This window comes from Macrosteles quadrilineatus, unplaced genomic scaffold, assembly GCF_028750875.1.
Source record: "Macrosteles quadrilineatus isolate MER2022 unplaced genomic scaffold, UCM_ALF_1.0 Scaffold_1__1_contigs__length_201487025, whole genome shotgun sequence".
Classification (NCBI taxonomy): Eukaryota; Metazoa; Arthropoda; class Insecta; order Hemiptera; family Cicadellidae; genus Macrosteles; species Macrosteles quadrilineatus.
This window is the reverse complement of record NW_026542594.1, coordinates 59,836,284-59,857,316: the sequence shown is the minus strand read 5'-3', so window position 1 is coordinate 59,857,316 and position 21,033 is coordinate 59,836,284. Positions and strand designations below refer to the sequence as shown.

The 21,033-nt window shown below is 35.3% G+C and overlaps 1 protein-coding gene across 1 annotated transcript in view; it reads right to left on the bottom strand.

The window, feature by feature from the left end:
* The window catches only part of LOC128997388 (uncharacterized), a 73,414-nt gene that overhangs the window by 12,637 nt on the left and 39,744 nt on the right, over positions 1–21,033 (bottom strand). Inside the window, exon 10 of the mRNA XM_054423028.1 lies at positions 10–21,027. Within this exon, the coding sequence (XP_054279003.1) occupies positions 10–21,027 (21,018 nt within the window). The remainder of the gene's footprint in view (positions 1–9; positions 21,028–21,033) is intronic.

Sequence of the window (21,033 nt, the reverse complement as noted above, 5' to 3'; positions counted from 1 at the left end):
CTTTTGTACGTGATTCTGTATCAGACAGTACCTCTTCCTCTAAAGAATCAGTGTCTTTAGCTTCTTCAACAGATTTGGTGTCTTCAGTAGATTCATTATCTTCAACAGCTACTGGCTCTTTTGTTTCCAAATGAACATCAGTATCTTCAGATTCCTCAATAACTTTAGTAGTAACCGTATCAACAGTTTTAACAATAGAAGTGTCATTAACTGGAGTAATAGTTTTAGCCTCATGTTCAGAAACGATTTCCACCATGTCTGTAACATGTAGTGTTATTTCATCTTTTCCAATTTCTACAGAAATAGGTGTTGTCGTTTCTTCTGTCTTAGTCATAGTTATTTCAGATACTGTATCCCCAGCTATCGGTTCCAACAATTCAGTCATGTCGTGAACGTCTTCCTCCTCCAATGCAACCCCGTCCTTCAATTGGTCTTTTACCATTTCTTCGGTAGTTTTGAAAACTACAATTTCTAGAGATTCGAGCTTATCTATGGGGAGATGTTTAGAAGTAATATCCTCATTTGTAATTTGTTTTGGAGCATCATCCGCCTGAATTACTTTTGTAGTTGTTTCTGAATCAGTGAGTACATCTTCCTCTAAAGAATCAGTGTCTTTAGCTTCTTCGAAAGATTTGGTATCTTTAGTAGATTTAATATCTTCAACAGCTACTGGCTCTTTTGTTTCCAAATGAACATCAGTAGATGTATCTTCAGATTCCTCAATAACTTTAGTAGTAACTGTATCTACGGTTTTAACAATTGAAGAGACATCAATTGGAGTAATAGTTTTAGCCTTATGTTCAGAAACAATTTCTACTGTGTCTGAAACATGTGTGGTTATTTCTTCCTGTACAATTTCTACTGAAATAGGTTTTGTCGTTTTTTCTGTCTTAAGTATAGTTATTTCAGATACTGTATCCCTAGCTATCGGTTCCAACAATTCAGTCATGTCGTGAACGTCTTCCTCCTCCAATGCAACCCCGTCCTTCAATTGGTCTTTTACCATTTCTTCGGTAGTTTTGAAACCTACAATTTCTAGAGATTCGAGCTTATCTATGGGGAGATGTTTAGAAGTAATATCCTCCTTTGTAATTTGTTTTGGAGCATCATCCGCCTGAATTACTTTTGTAGTTATTTCTGAATCAGTGAGTACATCTTCCTCTAAAGAATCAGTGTCTTTAGCTTCTTCGAAAGATTTGGTATCTTTAGTAGATTTAATATCTTCAACAGCTACTGGCTCTTTTGTTTCCAAATGAACATAAGTATCTTCAGATTCCTCAATAACTTTAGTAGTAACCGTATCTACGGTTTTAACAATAGAAGAGTCATCAACTGGAATAATAGTTTTAGCCTCATGTTCAGAAACGATTTTCACTGTGTCCGTAACATGTGTTGTTATCTCATCTTTTACAATTTCAACAGAAATAGGTGTTGTCGTTTTTTCTGGCTTAATCATAGTTATTTCAGATACTTTATCCCTGGCTATCGGTTCCAACAAGTCAGTCATGTCGTGAACGTGTTTCTCTTCCAATGCAACCCTTTCCTTCGATTGGTCTTTTACTATTTCTTCGGTAGTTTTTAGACCTACAATTTCTAGAGATTCGAGCTTATCTATGGGAAGATGTTTAGAAATAATATCCTCTTCTGTAATTTGTTTTGGAGCATCATCCGCCTGAATTACTTTTGTACGTGATTCTGTATCAGACAGTACCTCTTCCTCTAAAGAATCAGTGTCTTTAGCTTCTTCGACAGTTTTTGTGTCTTTAGTAGATATAATATCATCAATAGATACTGGCTCTTTTGTTTTCAAATGATCATCAGTAGAGGTATCTTCAGATTCCTCAATAACTTTAGTAGTAACCTTATCTACAGTTTTAACAATAGAAGAGTCATCAAATGGAGTAATAGTTTTAGCCTCATGTTCAGAAACGATTTTCACTGTGTCTGTAACATGTGTTTTTATGTCATCTTTTCCAATTTCTACAGAAATAGGTGTTGTCGTTTCTTCCGTCTTAATCATAGTTATTTCAGATACTGTATCCCTGGCTATCGGTTCCAACAAGTCAGTCATGTCGTGAACGTGTTTCTCTTCCAATGCAACCCCGTCCTTCGATTGGTCTTTTACTATTTCTTCGGTAGTTTTTAGACCTACAATTTCTAGAGATTCGAGCTTATCTATGGGAAGATGTTTAGAAATAATATCCTCTTCTGTAATTTGTTTTGGAGCATCATCCGCCTCAATTACTTTTCTAGGTGATTCTGTATCAGCCAGTACCTCTTCCTCTAAAGAATCAGTGTCTTTAGCTTCTTCAACAGATTTTGAGTCTTTAGTAGATTCAATATCTTTAACAGTTACTGGCTCTTTTGTTTCCAAATGAACATCAGTAGAGGTATATTCAGATTCCTCAATAACTTCAGTAGTAACTGTATCTACAGTTTTAACAATAGAAGTGTCATCAACTGGAGTAATAGTTTTAGCCTCATGTTCAGAAACGATTTCCACTGTGTCTGTAACATGTAGTGTTATTTCATCTTTTACAATTTCTACAGAAATAGGTTTTGTCGTTTCTTCTGTCTTAATTATAGTTATTTCAGACACGGTATCCCTAGCTATCGGCTCTAACAATTCAGTCATGTCGTGAGCGTGTTCCTCCTCCAATACAACCCCGTCCTTCGATTGGTCTTTTACCATTTCTTCGGTAGTTTTGAAACCTACAATATCAAGAGATTCGAGGTTATCTATTGGGAGTTGTTTAGAAATAATATCCTCTTCTGTAATATGTTTTGGAGCATCATCCACCTCAATTTTCTTTGTAGGTGTTTCTGTATCAGCGAGTACCTCTTCCTCTAAATAATCAGTGTCTTTAGCTTCTTCGACAGTTTTTGTGTCTTCAGTAGATTTAATATCTTCAATAGATATTGGCTCTTTTGTTTTCAAATGATCATCAGTAGAGGTATCTTCAGATTCCTCAATAAATTTAGTAGTAACCGTATCTACAGTTTTAACAATAGAAGTGTCATCAACTGGAGTAATAGTTTCAGCCTCATGTTCAGAAACGATTTCCACCATGTCTGTAACATGTAGTGTTATTTCATCTTTTACAATTTCTACAGAAATAGGTTTTGTCGTTTCTTCTGTAATTTGTTTTGGAGCATCATCCGCCTGAATTACTTTTGTAGTTGTTTCTGAATCAGTGAGTACATCTTCCTCTAAAGAATCAGTGTCTTTAGCTTCTTCGAAAGATTTGGTATCTTTAGTAGATTTAATATCTTCAACAGCTACTGGCTCTTTTGTTTCCAAATGAACATCAGTAGATGTATCTTCAGATTCCTCAATAACTTTAGTAGTAACTGTATCTACGGTTTTAACAATTGAAGAGACATCTATTGGAGTAATAGTTTTAGCCTTATGTTCAGAAACAATTTCTACTGTGTCTGAAACATGTGTGGTTATTTCTTCCTGTACAATTTCTACTGAAATAGGTTTTGTCGTTTTTTCTGTCTTAAGTATAGTTATTTCAGACACGGTATCCCTAGCTATCGGCTCTAACAATTCAGTCTTGTCGTGAGCGTGTTCCTCCTCCAATGCAACCCTGTCCTTCGATTGGTCTTTTACCATTTCTTCGGTAGTTTTGAAACCTACAATGTCAAGAGATTCGAGCTTATCTATTGGGAGTTGTTTAGAAATAATATCCTCTACTGTAATATGTTTTGGAGCATCATCCGCCTGAATTACTTTTGTACGTGATTCTGTATCAGACAGTACCTCTTCCTCTAAAGAATCAGTGTCTTTAGCTTCTTCAACAGATTTGGTGTCTTCAGTAGATTCATTATCTTCAACAGCTACTGGCTCTTTTGTTTCCAAATGAACATCAGTATCTTCAGATTCCTCAATAACTTTAGTAGTAACCGTATCAACAGTTTTAACAATAGAAGTGTCATTAACTGGAGTAATAGTTTTAGCCTCATGTTCAGAAACGATTTCCACCATGTCTGTAACATGTAGTGTTATTTCATCTTTTAAAATTTCTACGGAAATAGGTGTTGTCGTTTCTTCTGTCTTAGTCATAGTTATTTCAGATACTGTATCCCCAGCTATCGGTTCCAACAATTCAGTCATGTCGTGAACGTCTTCCTCCTCCAATGCAACCCCGTCCTTCAATTGGTCTTTTACCATTTCTTCGGTAGTTTTGAAAACTACAATTTCTAGAGATTCGAGCTTATCTATGGGGAGATGTTTAGAAGTAATATCCTCATTTGTAATTTGTTTTGGAGCATCATCCGCCTGAATTACTTTTGTAGTTGTTTCTGAATCAGTGAGTACATCTTCCTCTAAAGAATCAGTGTCTTTAGCTTCTTCGAAAGATTTGGTATCTTTAGTAGATTTAATATCTTCAACAGCTACTGGCTCTTTTGTTTCCAAATGAACATCAGTATCTTCAGATTCCTCAATAACTTTGGTAGTAACCGTATCTACGGTTTTAACAATTGAAGAGACATCAATTGGAGTAATAGTTTTAGCCTTATGTTCAGAAACAATTTCTACTGTGTCTGAAACATGTGTTGTTATTTCTTCCTGTACAATTTCTACAGAAATAGGTGTTGTCGTTTCTTCTGTCTTAATTATAGTTATTTCAGACACGGTATCCCTAGCTATCGGCTCTAACAATTCAGTCATGTCGTGAGCGTGTTCCTCCTCCAATACAACCCCGTCCTTCGATTGGTCTTTTACCATTTCTTCGGTAGTTTTGAAACCTACAATGTCAAGAGATTCGAGCTTATCTATTGGGAGTTGTTTAGACAAAATATCCTCTTCTGTAATATGTTTTGGAGCATCATCCGCATCAATTTTCTTTGTAGGTGTTTCTGTATCAGCGAGTACTTCTTCCTCTAAAGAATCAGTGTCTTTAGCTTCTTCGACAGTTTTTGTGTCTTCAGTAGATTTAATATCTTCAATAGATATTGACTCTTTTGTTTTCAAATGATCATCAGTAGAGGTATCCTCAGATTCCTCAATAACTTTAGTTGTAACCATATCTACAGTTTTAACAATAGAAGTGTCATCAACTGGAGTAATAGTTTCAGCCTCATGTTCAGAAACGATTTCCACCATGTCTGTATCATGTAGTGTTATTTCATCTTTTACAATTTCTACAGAAATAGGTTTTGTCGTTTCTTCTGTAATTTGTTTTGGAGCATCATCCGCCTGAATTACTTTCGTAGTTGTTTCTGAATCAGTAAGTACATCTTCCTCTAAAGAATCAGTGTCTTTAGCTTCTTCGAAAGATTTGGTATCTTTAGTAGATTTAATATCTTCAACAGCTACTGGCTCTTTTGTTTCCAAATGAACATCAGTATCTTCAGATTCCTCAATAACTTTAGTAGTAACCGTATCTACGGTTTTAACAATTGAAGAGACATCAATTGGAGTAATAGTTTTAGCCTTATGTTCAGAAACAATTTCTACTGTGTCTGAAACATGTGTTGTTATTTCTTCCTGTACAATTTCTACAGAAATAGGTGTTGTCGTTTCTTCTGTCTTAATTATAGTTATTTCAGACACGGTATCTCTAGCTATCGGCTCTAACAATTCAGTCATGTCGTGAGCGTGTTCCTCCTCCAATACAACCCCGTCCTTCGATTGGTCTTGTACCATTTCTTCGGTAGTTTTGAAACCTACAATGTCAAGAGATTCGAGCTTATCTATTGGGAGTTGTTTAGAAATAATATCCTCTACTGTAATATGTTTTGGAGCATCATCCGCCTCAATTTTCTTCGTAGGTGTTTCTGTATCAGTGAGTACCTTTTTCTCTAAATAATCAGTGTCTTTAGCTTCTTCGACAGTTTTTGTGTCTTTAGTAGATTTAATATCTTCAATAGATACTGGCTCTTTTGTTTTCAAATGATCATCAGTAGAGGTATCTTCAGATTCCTCAATAACTTTAGTAGTAACCTTATCTACAGTTTTAACAATAGAAGAGTCATCAACTGGAGTAATAGTTTTAGCCTCATGTTCAGAAACGATTTTCACTGTGTCCGTAACATGTGTTGTTATCTCATCTTTTACAATTTCTACAGAAATAGGTGTTGTCGTTTTTTCTGTCTTAATCATAGTTATTTCAGATAGTGTATCCCTGGCTATCGGTTTGAACAAGTCAGTCATGTCGTGAACGTGTTTCTCTTCCAATGCAACCCTTTCCTTTGATTGGTCTTTTACTATTTCTTCGGTAGTTTTTAGACCTACAATTTCTAGAGATTCGAGCTTATCTATGGGAAGATGTTTAGAAATAATATCCTCTTCTGTAATTTGTTTTGGAGCATCATCCGCCTGAATTACTTTTGTAGGTGATTCTGTATCAGACAGTACCTCTTCCTCTAAAGAATCAGTGTCTTTAGCTTCTTCAACAGATTTGGTGTCTTCAGCAGATTCAATATCTTCAACAGCTACTGGCTCTTTTGTTTCCAAATGAACATCAGTAAAGGTATATTCAGATTCCTCAATAACTTTAGTAGTAACCGTATCAACAGTTTTAACAATGGAAGTGTCATTAACTGGAGTAATAGTTTTAGCCTCATGTTCAGAAACGATTTCCACCATGTCTGTAACATGTAGTGTTATTTCATCTTTTACAATTTCTACAGAAATAGGTGTTGTCGTTTTTTCTGTCTTAGTCATAGTTATTTCAGATACTGTATCCCTAGCTATCGGTTCCAACAATTCAGTCATGTCGTGAACGTCTTCCTCCTCCAATGCAACCCCGTCCTTCAATTGGTCTTTTACCATTTCTTCGGTAGTTTTGAAACCTACAATTTCTAGAGATTCGAGCTTTTCTATGGGGAGATGTTTAGAAGTAATATCCTTCTTTGTAATTTGTTTTGGAGCATCATCCGCCTGAATTACTTTTGTAGTTGTTTCTGAATCAGTGAGTACATCTTCCTCTAAAGAATCAGTGTCTTTAGCTTCTTCGAAAGATTTGGTATCTTTAGTAGATTTAATATCTTCAACAGCTACTGGCTCTTTTGTTTCCAAATGAACATCAGTATCTTCAGATTCCTCAATAACTTTAGTAGTAACCGTATCTACGGTTTTAACAATTGAAGAGACATCAATTGGAGTAATAGTTTTAGCCTTATGTTCAGAAACAATTTCTACTGTGTCTGAAACATGTGTTGTTATTTCATCTTTTACAATTTCTACAGAAATAGGTGTTGTCGTTTCTTCTGTCTTAATTATAGTTATTTCAGACACGGTATCCCTAGCTATCGGCTCTAACAATTCAGTCATGTCGTGAGCGTGTTCCTCCTCCAATACAACCCCGTCCTTCGATTGGTCTTTTACCATTTCTTCGGTAGTTTTGAAACCTACAATGTCAAGAGATTCGAGCTTATCTATTGGGAGTTGTTTAGACAAAATATCCTCTTCTGTAATATGTTTTGGAGCATCATCCGCCTCAATTTTCTTTGTAGGTGTTTCTGTATCAGCGAGTACTTCTTCCTCTAAAGAATCAGTGTCTTTAGCTTCTTCGACAGTTTTTGTGTCTTCAGTAGATTTAATATCTTCAATAGATATTGGCTCTTTTGTTTTCAAATGATCATCAGTAGAGGTATCCTCAGATTCCTCAATAACTTTAGTTGTAACCGTATCTACAGTTTTAACAATAGAAGTGTCATCAACTGGAGTAATAGTTTCAGCCTCATGTTCAGAAACGATTTCCACCATGTCTGTATCATGTAGTGTTATTTCATCTTTTACAATTTCTACAGAAATAGGTTTTGTCGTTTCTTCTGTAATTTGTTTTGGAGCATCATCCGCCTGAATTACTTTCGTAGTTGTTTCTGAATCAGTAAGTACATCTTCCTCTAAAGAATCAGTGTCTTTAGCTTCTTCGAAAGATTTGGTATCTTTAGTAGATTTAATATCTTCAACAGCTACTGGCTCTTTTGTTTCCAAATGAACATCAGTATCTTCAGATTCCTCAATAACTTTAGTAGTAACCGTATCTACGGTTTTAACAATTGAAGAGACATCAATTGGAGTAATAGTTTTAGCCTTATGTTCAGAAACAATTTCTACTGTGTCTGAAACATGTGTTGTTATTTCTTCCTGTACAATTTCTACAGAAATAGGTGTTGTCGTTTCTTCTGTCTTAATTATAGTTATTTCAGACACGGTATCTCTAGCTATCGGCTCTAACAATTCAGTCATGTCGTGAGCGTGTTCCTCCTCCAATACAACCCCGTCCTTCGATTGGTCTTGTACCATTTCTTCGGTAGTTTTGAAACCTACAATGTCAAGAGATTCGAGCTTATCTATTGGGAGTTGTTTAGAAATAATATCCTCTACTGTAATATGTTTTGGAGCATCATCCGCCTCAATTTTCTTCGTAGGTGTTTCTGTATCAGTGAGTACCTTTTTCTCTAAATAATCAGTGTCTTTAGCTTCTTCGACAGTTTTTGTGTCTTTAGTAGATTTAATATCTTCAATAGATACTGGCTCTTTTGTTTTCAAATGATCATCAGTAGAGGTATCTTCAGATTCCTCAATAACTTTAGTAGTAACCTTATCTACAGTTTTAACAATAGAAGAGTCATCAACTGGAGTAATAGTTTTAGCCTCATGTTCAGAAACGATTTTCACTGTGTCCGTAACATGTGTTGTTATCTCATCTTTTACAATTTCTACAGAAATAGGTGTTGTCGTTTTTTCTGTCTTAATCATAGTTATTTCAGATAGTGTATCCCTGGCTATCGGTTTGAACAAGTCAGTCATGTCGTGAACGTGTTTCTCTTCCAATGCAACCCTTTCCTTTGATTGGTCTTTTACTATTTCTTCGGTAGTTTTTAGACCTACGATTTCTAGAGATTCGAGCTTATCTATGGGAAGATGTTTAGAAAAAATATCCTCTTCTGTAATTTGTTTTGGAGCATCATCCGCCTGAATTACTTTTGTAGGTGATTCTGTATCAGACAGTACCTCTTCCTCTAAAGAATCAGTGTCTTTAGCTTCTTCAACAGATTTGGTGTCTTCAGTAGATTCAATATCTTCAACAGCTACTGGCTCTTTTGTTTCCAAATGAACATCAGTAAAGGTATATTCAGATTCCTCAATAACTTTAGTAGTAACCGTATCAACAGTTTTAACAATAGAAGTGTCATTAACTGGAGTAATAGTTTTAGCCTCATGTTCAGAAACGATTTCCACCATGTCTGTAACATGTAGTGTTATTTCATCTTTTACAATTTCTACAGAAATAGGTGTTGTCGTTTTTTCTGTCTTAGTCATAGTTATTTCAGATACTGTATCCCTAGCTATCGGTTCCAACAATTCAGTCATTTCGTGAACGTCTTCCTCCTCCAATGCAACCCCGTCCTTCAATTGGTCTTTTACCATTTCTTCGGTAGTTTTGAAACCTACAATTTCTAGAGATTCGAGCTTTTCTATGGGGAGATGTTTAGAAGTAATATCCTTCTTTGTAATTTGTTTTGGAGCATCATCCGCCTGAATTACTTTTGTAGTTATTTCTGAATCAGTGAGTACATCTTCCTCTAAAGAATCAGTGTCTTTAGGTTCTTCGAAAGATTTGGTATCTTTAGTAGATTTAATATCTTCAACAGCTACTGGCTCTTTTGTTTCCAAATGAACATCAGTATCTTCAGATTCCTCAATAACTTTAGTAGTAACCGTATCTACGGTTTTAACAATTGAAGAGACATCAATTGGAGTAATAGTTTTAGCCTTATGTTCAGAAACAATTTCTACTGTGTCTGAAACATGTGTTGTTATTTCATCTTTTACAATTTCTACAGAAATAGGTGTTGTCGTATCTTCTGTCTTAATTATAGTTATTTCAGACACGGTATTCCTAGCTATCGGCTCTAACAATTCAGTCATGTCGTGAGCGTGTTCCTCCTCCAATACAACCCCGTCCTTCGATTGGTCTTTTACCATTTCTTCGGTAGTTTTGAAACCTACAATGTCAAGAGATTCGAGCTTATCTATTGGGAGTTGTTTAGACAAAATATCCTCTTCTGTAATATGTTTTGGAGCATCATCCGCCTCAATTTTCTTTGTAGGTGTTTCTGTATCAGCGAGTACTTCTTCCTCTAAAGAATCAGTGTCTTTAGCTTCTTCGACAGTTTTTGTGTCTTCAGTAGATTTAATATCTTCAATAGATATTGGCTCTTTTGTTTTCAAATGATCATCAGTAGAGGTATCTTCAGATTCCTCAATAACTTTAGTTGTAACCGTATCTACAGTTTTAACAATAGAAGTGTCATCAACTGGAGTAATAGTTTCAGCCTCATGTTCAGAAACGATTTCCACCATGTCTGTAACATGTAGTGTTATTTCATCTTTTAAAATTTCTACAGAAATAGGTTTTGTCGTTTCTTCTGTAATTTGTTTTGGAGCATCATCCGCCTGAATTACTTTTGTAGTTGTTTCTGAATCAGTAAGTACATCTTCCTCTAAAGAATCAGTGTCTTTAGCTTCTTCGAAAGATTTGGTATCTTTAGTAGATTTAATATCTTCAACAGCTACTGGCTCTTTTGTTTCCAAATGAACATCAGTATCTTCAGATTCCTCAATAACTTTAGTAGTAACCGTATATACGGTTTTTACAATTAAAGAGACATCAATTGGAGTAATAGTTTTAGCCTTATGTTCAGAAACAATTTCTACTGTGTCTGAAACATGTGTTGTTATTTCTTCCTGTACAATTTCTACAGAAATAGGTGTTGTCGTTTCTTCTGTCTTAATTATAGTTATTTCAGACACGGTATCCCTAGCTATCGGCTCTAACAATTCAGTCATGTCGTGAGCGTGTTCCTCCTCCAATACAACCCCGTCCTTCGATTGGTCTTTTACCATTTCTTCGGTAGTTTTGAAACCTACAATGTCAAGAGATTCGAGCTTATCTATTGGGAGTTGTTTAGACAAAATATCCTCTTCTGTAATATGTTTTGGAGCATCATCCGCCTCAATTTTCTTTGTAGGTGTTTCTGTATCAGCGAGTACTTCTTCCTCTAAAGAATCAGTGTCTTTAGCTTCTTCGACAGTTTTTGTGTCTTCAGTAGATTTAATATCTTCAATAGATATTGGCTCTTTTGTTTTCAAATGATCATCAGTAGAGGTATCTTCAAATTCCTCAATAACTTTAGTTGTAACCGTATCTACAGTTTTAACAATAGAAGTGTCATCAACTGGAGTAATAGTTTCAGCCTCATGTTCAGAAACGATTTCCACCATGTCTGTAACATGTAGTGTTATTTCATCTTTTAAAATTTCTACAGAAATAGGTTTTGTCGTTTCTTCTGTAATTTGTTTTGGAGCATCATCCGCCTGAATTACTTTTGTAGTTGTTTCTGAATCAGTAAGTACATCTTCCTCTAAAGAATCAGTGTCTTTAGCTTCTTCGAAAGATTTGGTATCTTTAGTAGATTTAATATCTTCAACAGCTACTGGCTCTTTTGTTTCCAAATGAACATCAGTAGATGTATCTTCAAATTCCTCAATAACTTTAGTAGTAACTGTATCTACAGTTTTAACAATTGAAGAGACATCGATTGGAGTAATAGTTTTAGCCTTATGTTCAGAAACAATTTCTACTGTGTCTGAAACATGTGTGGTTATTCCTTCCTGTACAATTTCTACTGAAATAGGTTTTGTCGTTTTTTCTGTCTTAATTATAGTTATTTCAGATACTGTATCCCCAGCTATTGGCTCTAACAATTCAGTCTTGTCGTGAGTGTGTTTCTCCTCCAATACAACCCTGTCCTTCGATTGGTCTTGTACCATTTCTTCGGTAGTTTTGAAACCTACAATGTCAAGAGATTCGAGCTTATCTATTGGGAGTTGTTTAGACAAAATATCCTCTTCTGTAATATTTTTTGGAGCATCATCCGCCTCAATTTTCTTTGTAGGTGTTTCTGTATCAGCGAGTACTTCTTCCTCTAAAGAATCAGTGTCTTTAGCTTCTTCGACAGTTTTTGTGTCTTCAGTAGATTTAATATCTTCAATAGATATTGGCTCTTTTGTTTTCAAATGATCATCAGTAGAGGTATCTTCAGATTCCTCAATAACTTTAGTTGTAACCGTATCTACAGTTTTAACAATAGAAGTGTCATCAACTGGAGTAATAGTTTCAGCCTCATGTTCAGAAACGATTTCCACCATGTCTGTAACATGTAGTGTTATTTCATCTTTTAAAATTTCTACAGAAATAGGTTTTGTCGTTTCTTCTGTAATTTGTTTTGGAGCATCATCCGCCTGAATTACTTTTGTAGTTGTTTCTGAATCAGTAAGTACATCTTCCTCTAAAGAATCAGTGTCTTTAGCTTCTTCGAAAGATTTGGTATTTTTAGTAGATTTAATATCTTCAACAGCTACTGGCTCTTTTGTTTCCAAATGAACATCAGTAGATGTATCTTCAAATTCCTCAATAACTTTAGTAGTAACTGTATCTACGGTTTTAACAATTGAAGAGACATCAATTGGAGTAATAGTTTTAGCCTTATGTTCAGAAACAATTTCTACTGTGTCTGAAACATGTGTGGTTATTTCTTCCTGTACAATTTCTACTGAAATAGGTTTTGTCGTTTTTTCTGTCTTAATTATAGTTATTTCAGACACGGTATCAATAGCTATTGGCTCTAACAATTCAGTCTTGTCGTGAGTGTGTTTCTCCTCCAATACAACCCTGTCCTTCGATTGGTCTTGTACCATTTCTTCGGTAGTTTTGAAACCTACAATGTCAAGAGATTCGAGCTTATCTATTGGGAGTTGTTTAGAAATAATATCCTCCACTGTAATATGTTTTGGAGCATCATCCGCCTCAATTTTCTTTGTAGGTGTTTCTGTATCAGTGAGTACCTTTTTCTCTAAATAATCAGTGTCTTTAGCTTCTTCGACAGTTTTTGTGTCTTTAGTAGATTTAATATCTTCAATAGATACTGGCTCTTTTGTTTTCAAATGATCATCAGTAGAGGTATCTTCAGATTCCTCAATAACTTTAGTAGTAACCTTATCTACAGTTTTAACAATAGAAGAGTCATCAACTGGAGTAATAGTTTTAGCCTCATGTTCAGAAACGATTTTCACTGTGTCCGTAACATGTGTTGTTATCTCATCTTTTACAATTTCTACAGAAATAGGTGTTGTCATTTTTTCTGTCTTAATCATAGTTATTTCAGATACTGTATCCCTGGCTATCGGTTCCAACAAGTCAGTCATGTCGTGAACGTGTTTCTCTTCCAATGCAACCCTTTCCTTTGATTGGTCTTTTACTATTTCTTCGGTAGTTTTTAGACCTACAATTTCTAGAGATTCGAGCTTATCTATGGGAAGATGTTTAGAAATAATATCCTCTTCTGTAATTTGTTTTGGAGCATCATCCGCCTGAATTACTTTTGTAGGTGATTCTGTATCAGACAGTACCTCTTCCTCTAAAGAATCAGTGTCTTTAGCTTCTTCAACAGATTTGGTGTCTTCAGTAGATTCAATATCTTCAACAGCTACTGGCTCTTTTGTTTCCAAATGAACATCAGTAAAGGTATATTCAGATTCCTCAATAACTTTAGTAGTAACCGTATCAACAGTTTTAACAATAGAAGTGTCATTAACTGGAGTAATAGTTTTAGCCTCATGTTCAGAAACGATTTCCTTCATGTCTGTAACATGTAGTGTTATTTCATCTTTTACAATTTCTACAGAAATAGGTGTTGTCGTTTTTTCTGTCTTAGTCATAGTTATTTCAGATACTGTATCCCTAGCTATCGGTTCCAACAATTCAGTCATGTCGTGAACGTCTTCCTCCTCCAATGCAACCCCGTCCTTCAATTGGTCTTTTACCATTTCTTCGGTAGTTTTGAAAACTACAATTTCTAGAGATTCGAGCTTATCTATGGGGAGATGTTTAGAAGTAATATCCTCCTTTGTAATTTGTTTTGGAGCATCATCCGCCTGAATTACTTTTGTAGTTGTTTCTGAATCAGTGAGTACATCTTCCTCTAAAGAATCAGTGTCTTTAGCTTCTTCGAAAGATTTGGTATCTTTAGTAGATTTAATATCTTCAACAGCTACTGGCTCTTTTGTTTTTAAATGAACATCAGTATCTTCAGATTCCTCAATAACTTTAGTAGTAACCGTATCTACGGTTTTAACAATTGAAGAGACATCAATTGGAGTAATAGTTTTAGCCTTATGTTCAGAAACAATTTCTACTGTGCCTGAAACATGTGTTATTATTTCTTCCTGTACAATTTCTACAGAAATAGGTGTTGTCGTTTCTTCTGTCTTAATTATAGTTATTTCAGACACGGTATCCCTAGCTATCGGCTCTAACAATTCAGTCATGTCGTGAGCGTGTTCCTCCTCCAATACAACCCCGTCCTTCGATTGGTCTTTTACCATTTCTTCGGTAGTTTTGAAACCTACAATGTCAAGAGATTCGAGCTTATCTATTGGGAGTTGTTTAGACAAAATATCCTCTTCTGTAATATGTTTTGGAGCATCATCCGCCTCAATTTTCTTTGTAGGTGTTTCTGTATCAGCAAGTACTTCTTCCTCTAAAGAATCAGTGTCTTTAGCTACTTCGACAGTTTTTGTGTCTTCAGTAGATTTAATATCTTCAATAGATATTGGCTCTTTTGTTTTCAAATGATCATCAGTAGAGGTATCTTCAGATTCCTCAATAACTTTAGTAGTAACCTTATCTACAGTTTTAACAATAGAAGTGTCATGAACTGGAGTAATAGTTTCAGCCTCATGTTCAGAAACGATTTCCACCATGTCTGTAACATGTAGTGTTATTTCATCTTTTACAATTTCTACAGAAATAGGTTTTGTCGTTTCTTCTGTAATTTGTTTTGGAGCATCATCCGCCTGAATTACTTTTGTAGTTGTTTCTGAATCAGTGAGTACATCTTCCTCTAAAGAATCAGTGTCTTTAGCTTCTTCGAAAGATTTGGTATCTTTAGTAGATTTAATATCTTCAACAGCTACTGGCTCTTTTGTTTCCAAATGAACATCAGTAGATGTATCTTCAGATTCCTCAATAACTTTAGTAGTAACTGTATCTACGGTTTTAACAATTGAAGAGACATCAATTGGAGTAATAGTTTTAGCCTTATGTTCAGAAACAATTTCTACTGTGTCTGAAACATGTGTGGTTATTTCTTCCTGTACAATTTCTACTGAAATAGGTTTTGTCGTTTTTTCTGTCTTAATTATAGTTATTTCAGACACGGTATCCCTAGCTATCGGCTCTAACAATTCAGTCTTGTCGTGAGCGTGTTCCTCCTCCAATGCAACCCCGTCCTTCGATTGGTCTTTTACCATTTCTTCGGTAGTTTTGAAACCTACATTGTAAAGAGATTCGAGCTTATCTATTGGGAGTTGTTTAGAAATAATATCCTCTTCTATAATATGTTTTGGAGCATCATCCGCCTCAATTTTCTTTGTAGGTGTTTCTGTATCAGCGAGTACCTCTTCCTCTACAGAATCAGTGTCTTTAGCTTCTTCGACAGTTTTTGTGTCTTTAGTAGATTTAATATCTTCAATAGATACTGGCTCTTTTGTTTTCAAATGATCATCAGTAGAGGTATCTTCAGATTCCTCAATAACTTTAGTAGTAACGTTATCTACAGTTTTAACAATAGAAGAGTCATCAACTGGAGTAATAGTTTTAGCCTCATGTTCAGAAACGATTTTCACTGTGTCCGTAACATGTGTTGTTATCTCATCTTTTACAATTTCTACAGAAATAGGTGTTGTCGTTTTTTCTGTCTTAATCATAGTTATTTCAGATACTGTATCCCTGGCTATCGGTTCCAACAAGTCAGTCATTTCGTGAACGTGTTTCTCTTCCAATGCAACCCCGTCCTTCGATTGGTCTTTTACTATTTCTTCGGTAGTTTTTAGACCTACAATTTCTAGAGATTCGAGCTTATCTATGGGAAGATGTTTAGAAATAATATCCTCTTCTGTAATTTGTTTTGGAGCATCATCTGCCTCAATTACTTTTCTAGGTGATTCTGTATCAGCCACTACCTCTTCCTCTAATGAATCAGTGTCTTTAGCTTCTTCAACAGATTTGGTGTCTTCAGTATATTCAATATCTTCAACAGTTACTGGCTCTTTTGTTTCCAAATGAACATCAGTAGAGGTATATTCAGATTCCTCAATAACTTCAGTAGTAACTGTATCTACAGTTTTAACAATAGAAGTGTCATCAACTAGGGTAATAGTTTTAGCCTCATGTTCTGAAACGATTTCCTCTGTGCCTGTAACATGTAGTGTTATTTCATCTTTTACAATTTCTACAGAAATAGGTGTTGTCGTTTCTTCTGTCTTAATTATAGTTATTTCAGATACTGTATCCCTGGCTATCGGTTCCAACAATTTAGTCATGTCGTGAACGTGTTCCTCCTCCAATGCAACCCCTTCCTCCGATTGGTCTTTTACTATTTCTTCGGTAGTTTTGAAACCTACAATTTCTAGAGATTCGAGCTTATCTATGGGGAGATGTTTAGAAATAATATCCTCTTTTGTAATTTGTTTTGGAGCGTCATCCCCCTGAATTACTTTTGTAGGTGTTTCTGTATCAGAGAGTACTTCTTCCTCTAAAGATTTAGTGTCTTTAGCTTCTTCGACAGATTTGGTGTCTTTAGTAGATTTTATATCTTTAACAGCTAATGGCTCTTTTGTTTCCAAATGAACATCAGTAGAGGTATCTTCAGATTCCTCAAGAACTTTAGTAGTAACCGTATCTACAGTTTTAACAATAGAAGAACCATCAACATCATAAACTGTTGTAGCTTTTTTCTTCTCTTCTGTGTCTGGAGTACTAGTTTCAACCTTATGTTTAGAAACGATTTCCACTGTTTCTGTAACTAGTGTTTTTATTTCTCCCTGTACAATTTCTACAGAAATAGGTGTTGTCGTTTCTTCTGTCTTAATCATAGTTATTTCAGATAATGTATCCCTGGCTATCGGTTCCAACAATTTAATTATGTTGTGAACTTGTTCCTCCTCCAAGGCACCGCTGTCCTTCGATTGGTCTTTTACCATTTCCTCTGTAATCTTGACACTTTCTGTTTGTATAGCTTCAAGCTTATCCATAGGGAGATCTTTAGAAATAAACTTTTCTTCTGTAATTAGTTTTGGAGTATCATCTGCCTCCATAACTTTTGTATGTGTTTCTGTATCGGCGAGTACCTCTTCCTCTAAAGAAACGGTGTCATTAGATTCTTCCAAAACAACTTTTGTGTCTTTTGAAGATTTGATATCTTCAACAACTACTGGTTTTTTTGGTTGCAAATAAACATCAGTAGTGGTATCGTCAGATTCCTTGATAGCTTTAGTAGTAACCGTATCTACAGTTTTAACAACAGAAACAATTTCCTCTCCGTCTGTAACATGTGTTGTTATTTCTCCTTTAGCAATTTCTACTGAAATTGGTGTTGGTTCTTCTGTCTGAATAATAGTTATATCAGAAAATGTATCCCTGGTGTTTTCTTTAGGAACAATTATTACCTCTGTGTCCCTAACATGTGTTAGTTTTTCTTCCTTAACAATTTCTACAGAAACGGGTGTTGCTGTTTCTTTTGGTTTAAAAAAAATGATTCCAGATACTTTATCCTTGGCTATTTGTTCCAGCAATTCAGTTATTTTGTCAACGTTTTCCTCCATGGCAAAGTCGCCCTTCGATTGTTCTTTTACCATTTCTTCGGTAGTTTTGACACCTTGGGTTTCTAGACCTTTGAGCTTATCTACAGTGAGATGTTCATCAGGGAAATGAACATCAGTAGTGGTATGGTCAGATTCCTCAATAGTTTTAGAAATAACCGTGTCTAAGTTGTTTCTCTCTAAGGAAGCAGTGTCTTTGGTTTCTTCTACAACCTCTTCTTTTCCCTCTTGTGTTTCTGGAGAAATGATTTCAGCCTTTTCTTCAGAGAATTGTTCTGTGACCACTTCCTCTTGTGTTATTAATTTATCATGTTGTACTTCAGATATTTGTAAGGCTATTTCTAACTTTTGCGTTTCTGAGGGAAGCGTTGACACATTGACTACTGTATTTGCTGCAGTGATGCCAGAAACCTTACCATCAATTGGTTCTATAATTTCAGATTCAACCTTCCTTATTATAGCTTTCTCTACCAGTTTATATTTGGTAGCATCTTTACAAACTTCTAATTCTGGTAAGACTGACACGTCTTTACTTTTAATAAACGTAGCGTCTGAGGTTGTTATATCAGAGGATACAACTGTCTCAGAAACAGATACAAACTTTGAGGGAAATGTCTCCTCCTCAACAAATTCTGTTTTATCTTTAGTTTTATCGTTTGACACACTGACTACTTTTTCTGTGATCTCAGTGTGAGAAACTTTATCTTCAGCTAGTTGTATAACCTGAGCTTGCTCGTTAATTATAATTCCCTTTGCTAATACTTCTGTTACTTTGATGCCTTTACAATCCTCCGTCACAGTGAAAACCTTTTCTTTAACTGCAGTAACAGGAGAATCTTTAATTGTTCGTGTTACTTCTTCTAAGATAGTCTCTTTTCCTTCTGGAGTAGGTGTCAAATCTGGTTTAAGCTCTTTAACTTCTTCTTTAATTTGTCCAGTAATTTTTTTCACTTCAAACATCAGCTCTTTTACATTTGTTTCTGTTGGAGTTACTGTTTTATATTGGCCTTTGGATTTAGATTTATGAGTATCGTCTGATTTAAGTAAATGATCTAGTTTGAACTCTTTAATATTTGTAATTTCATTTTGTTTGGATGGACAAGGCAATTCCTTGTCATAGTCTTTGGCTTTCGATGTAATAACATAATCACTATCTTTCCACAAAACACGTTTAGGAACTATTGTCTCTTCAACTACTGGTACACTACCTTTTCCCTCAATTGCTTTAGATTGTTTTAAACGGGCTATTTTTTGTTTTTCATATTCATTTTGCTCATCTATAATGTCCTTCAACTCTTTAGTTAAAATAGGGATTTTTTCGTCGTATTTCAGTTGAGGTGACACATTTATGTCAATGATAGTTTTTGTACATTGCCCTTCAGTTAATAAAATGTCTTCCCTAAGGGGTTTTTCTGATTTTTGTTTTACAAGGTCTGATGTTGGAAAAATGACTGAGCATGTATCAGATTCAATTTCAGGCACTTTGTTTTTTGCTATTATATTGTCTTTCTGTATGCTACTACTAAGTTCTGTGTTTAAATCTACATCATCATTATCTATACTAACAGTTGTTTCATTATCACATATGTGGACGGATGAACTGGTATCAATTACATTCAAGGCATCATCTATTCCTGAGAGCGCACGCTCTCCCATATTCAAAATTTCTTTAAGTTGATCTTGTAAATTTGTGGCAAGTACTGTCACGTCTTTTACCTCCGGTTCAGATATTACTGTGCCTACATTTTTATCTTCTGATTTTGAAGATTTTGCTTTGTCAAGTATAAGTATTAAATTTTCTTCAGCTTTCAATACTTCACTTAATTTTTCTCCCACCGATATTTGTTCTTTCTCTTTTGTTATCTTTTCTTTAGTATCTTTGGCGTGCTTAATATTTATTGATATGGAAGATTGAGTGGCAATTCTTTTTTCAATTGTTTCAATTACTTTATGTATATGGGGTAAAGGCTCTTCATCTTTACCTTCATCTTCAAGATCTCCAGTCTCTTCGTCTGTAACATCGACAACACCTTTTGAATGAGATTCGTCATAGCTCAACTCCCAAATTTGATTATCAATATCTGATATTTCATCGTCAGTTTCTGTTTCAACCGACTGCGTGAAGATTTTCTGAAGCTGTTTAATTTTTGGACCAATAGTTTTTGTATGTGCAGGAGAGGTAGAAGGCATGTTGTCAATCGAAACAGGATTTTCAGTTACTTTTGTGTGAGACAATCTTTCGTGTTCTTCTTGTTTTGATAAGCTAAGCTGTGGTGAATCCTCAATATTGTTTACTTCATCAAGCTTTTCAGTTTGTGATACAGAAACCATATGTGAATCTCTCTTCCTTTGTTCTTTTGAAATCACTTCTTCGAATCGTGTTTGTTCTTCAAGCAATCTCACAATAGCTTTTACGTCTGTGGATCCTCGTCTTCTTACATCAGTATCGTCGTTGGACATATGCTTTAATTTCGGTTGAAAAATCACGTTCTCAAATTGTGATTCATCTAATTTTATAGGACTTACTCCTGCATCACATACACTGATACTGTCTGTGACGACACCAGCTTCAGAGGTTAAAACCTGCAATGGGGAAAGTGCTACAGATTCTGCATGATGACCAATTGGACTCAGACCAATATCACAGAACTTTGACTGGCAGATGTCTTCCTCGACAAATGTAAGATCTGAGCTAGGAATCCCTGCGTCGTCTGGCTGTATAGGACTTAAACCTGCATCTGTTAATTCTAACTCTTCAAGCTCAACATCCACTGCAGTATCAGATATAAACTCTTTCACTTCTTGATCTACGTGTTCAGTTGTGCTGGTAATAGTTTCTGAGGCAGTGCCTCTTGTGATACTGATACCAGTATCAGTTATGTGATGAGAGGGGTGTGATAAACTTTCTTCAGTAGCTGGACTGTCTAATATTGGCGAGTTGCCTTCGTAAGAGTCATAAGTATATATACTTTTTTTCTTACTAAAAATCACACTTTCCTCACGTTTTTTCTCTTTGGTTTGATCTGGTGGTATAATGTAATCTGAAACAGTATCTTGTCCTTCTGACACAATACTTGCATCAACATTGTAGGTCTCTGAAGTTTCTTTACCCACAGCATCTCTTCTCGTTGTTGTTAAACTAATATGTGATTGTGACTTAATTGAAATCTCTACATCATGTGTGGCATATAGAGTGAGTCTACTCTCAGACATAGCACTTGCTTCCTTCGTACGTATTTCTTTACGACCAATTACTAGCTCAAGAGTTGGTGCTTGAGGACTTTTTGATTCTTTGGTAGAGGAAGGGCTTACTATTAATTTCCCATCGACTGGACTGGTCCCTACAT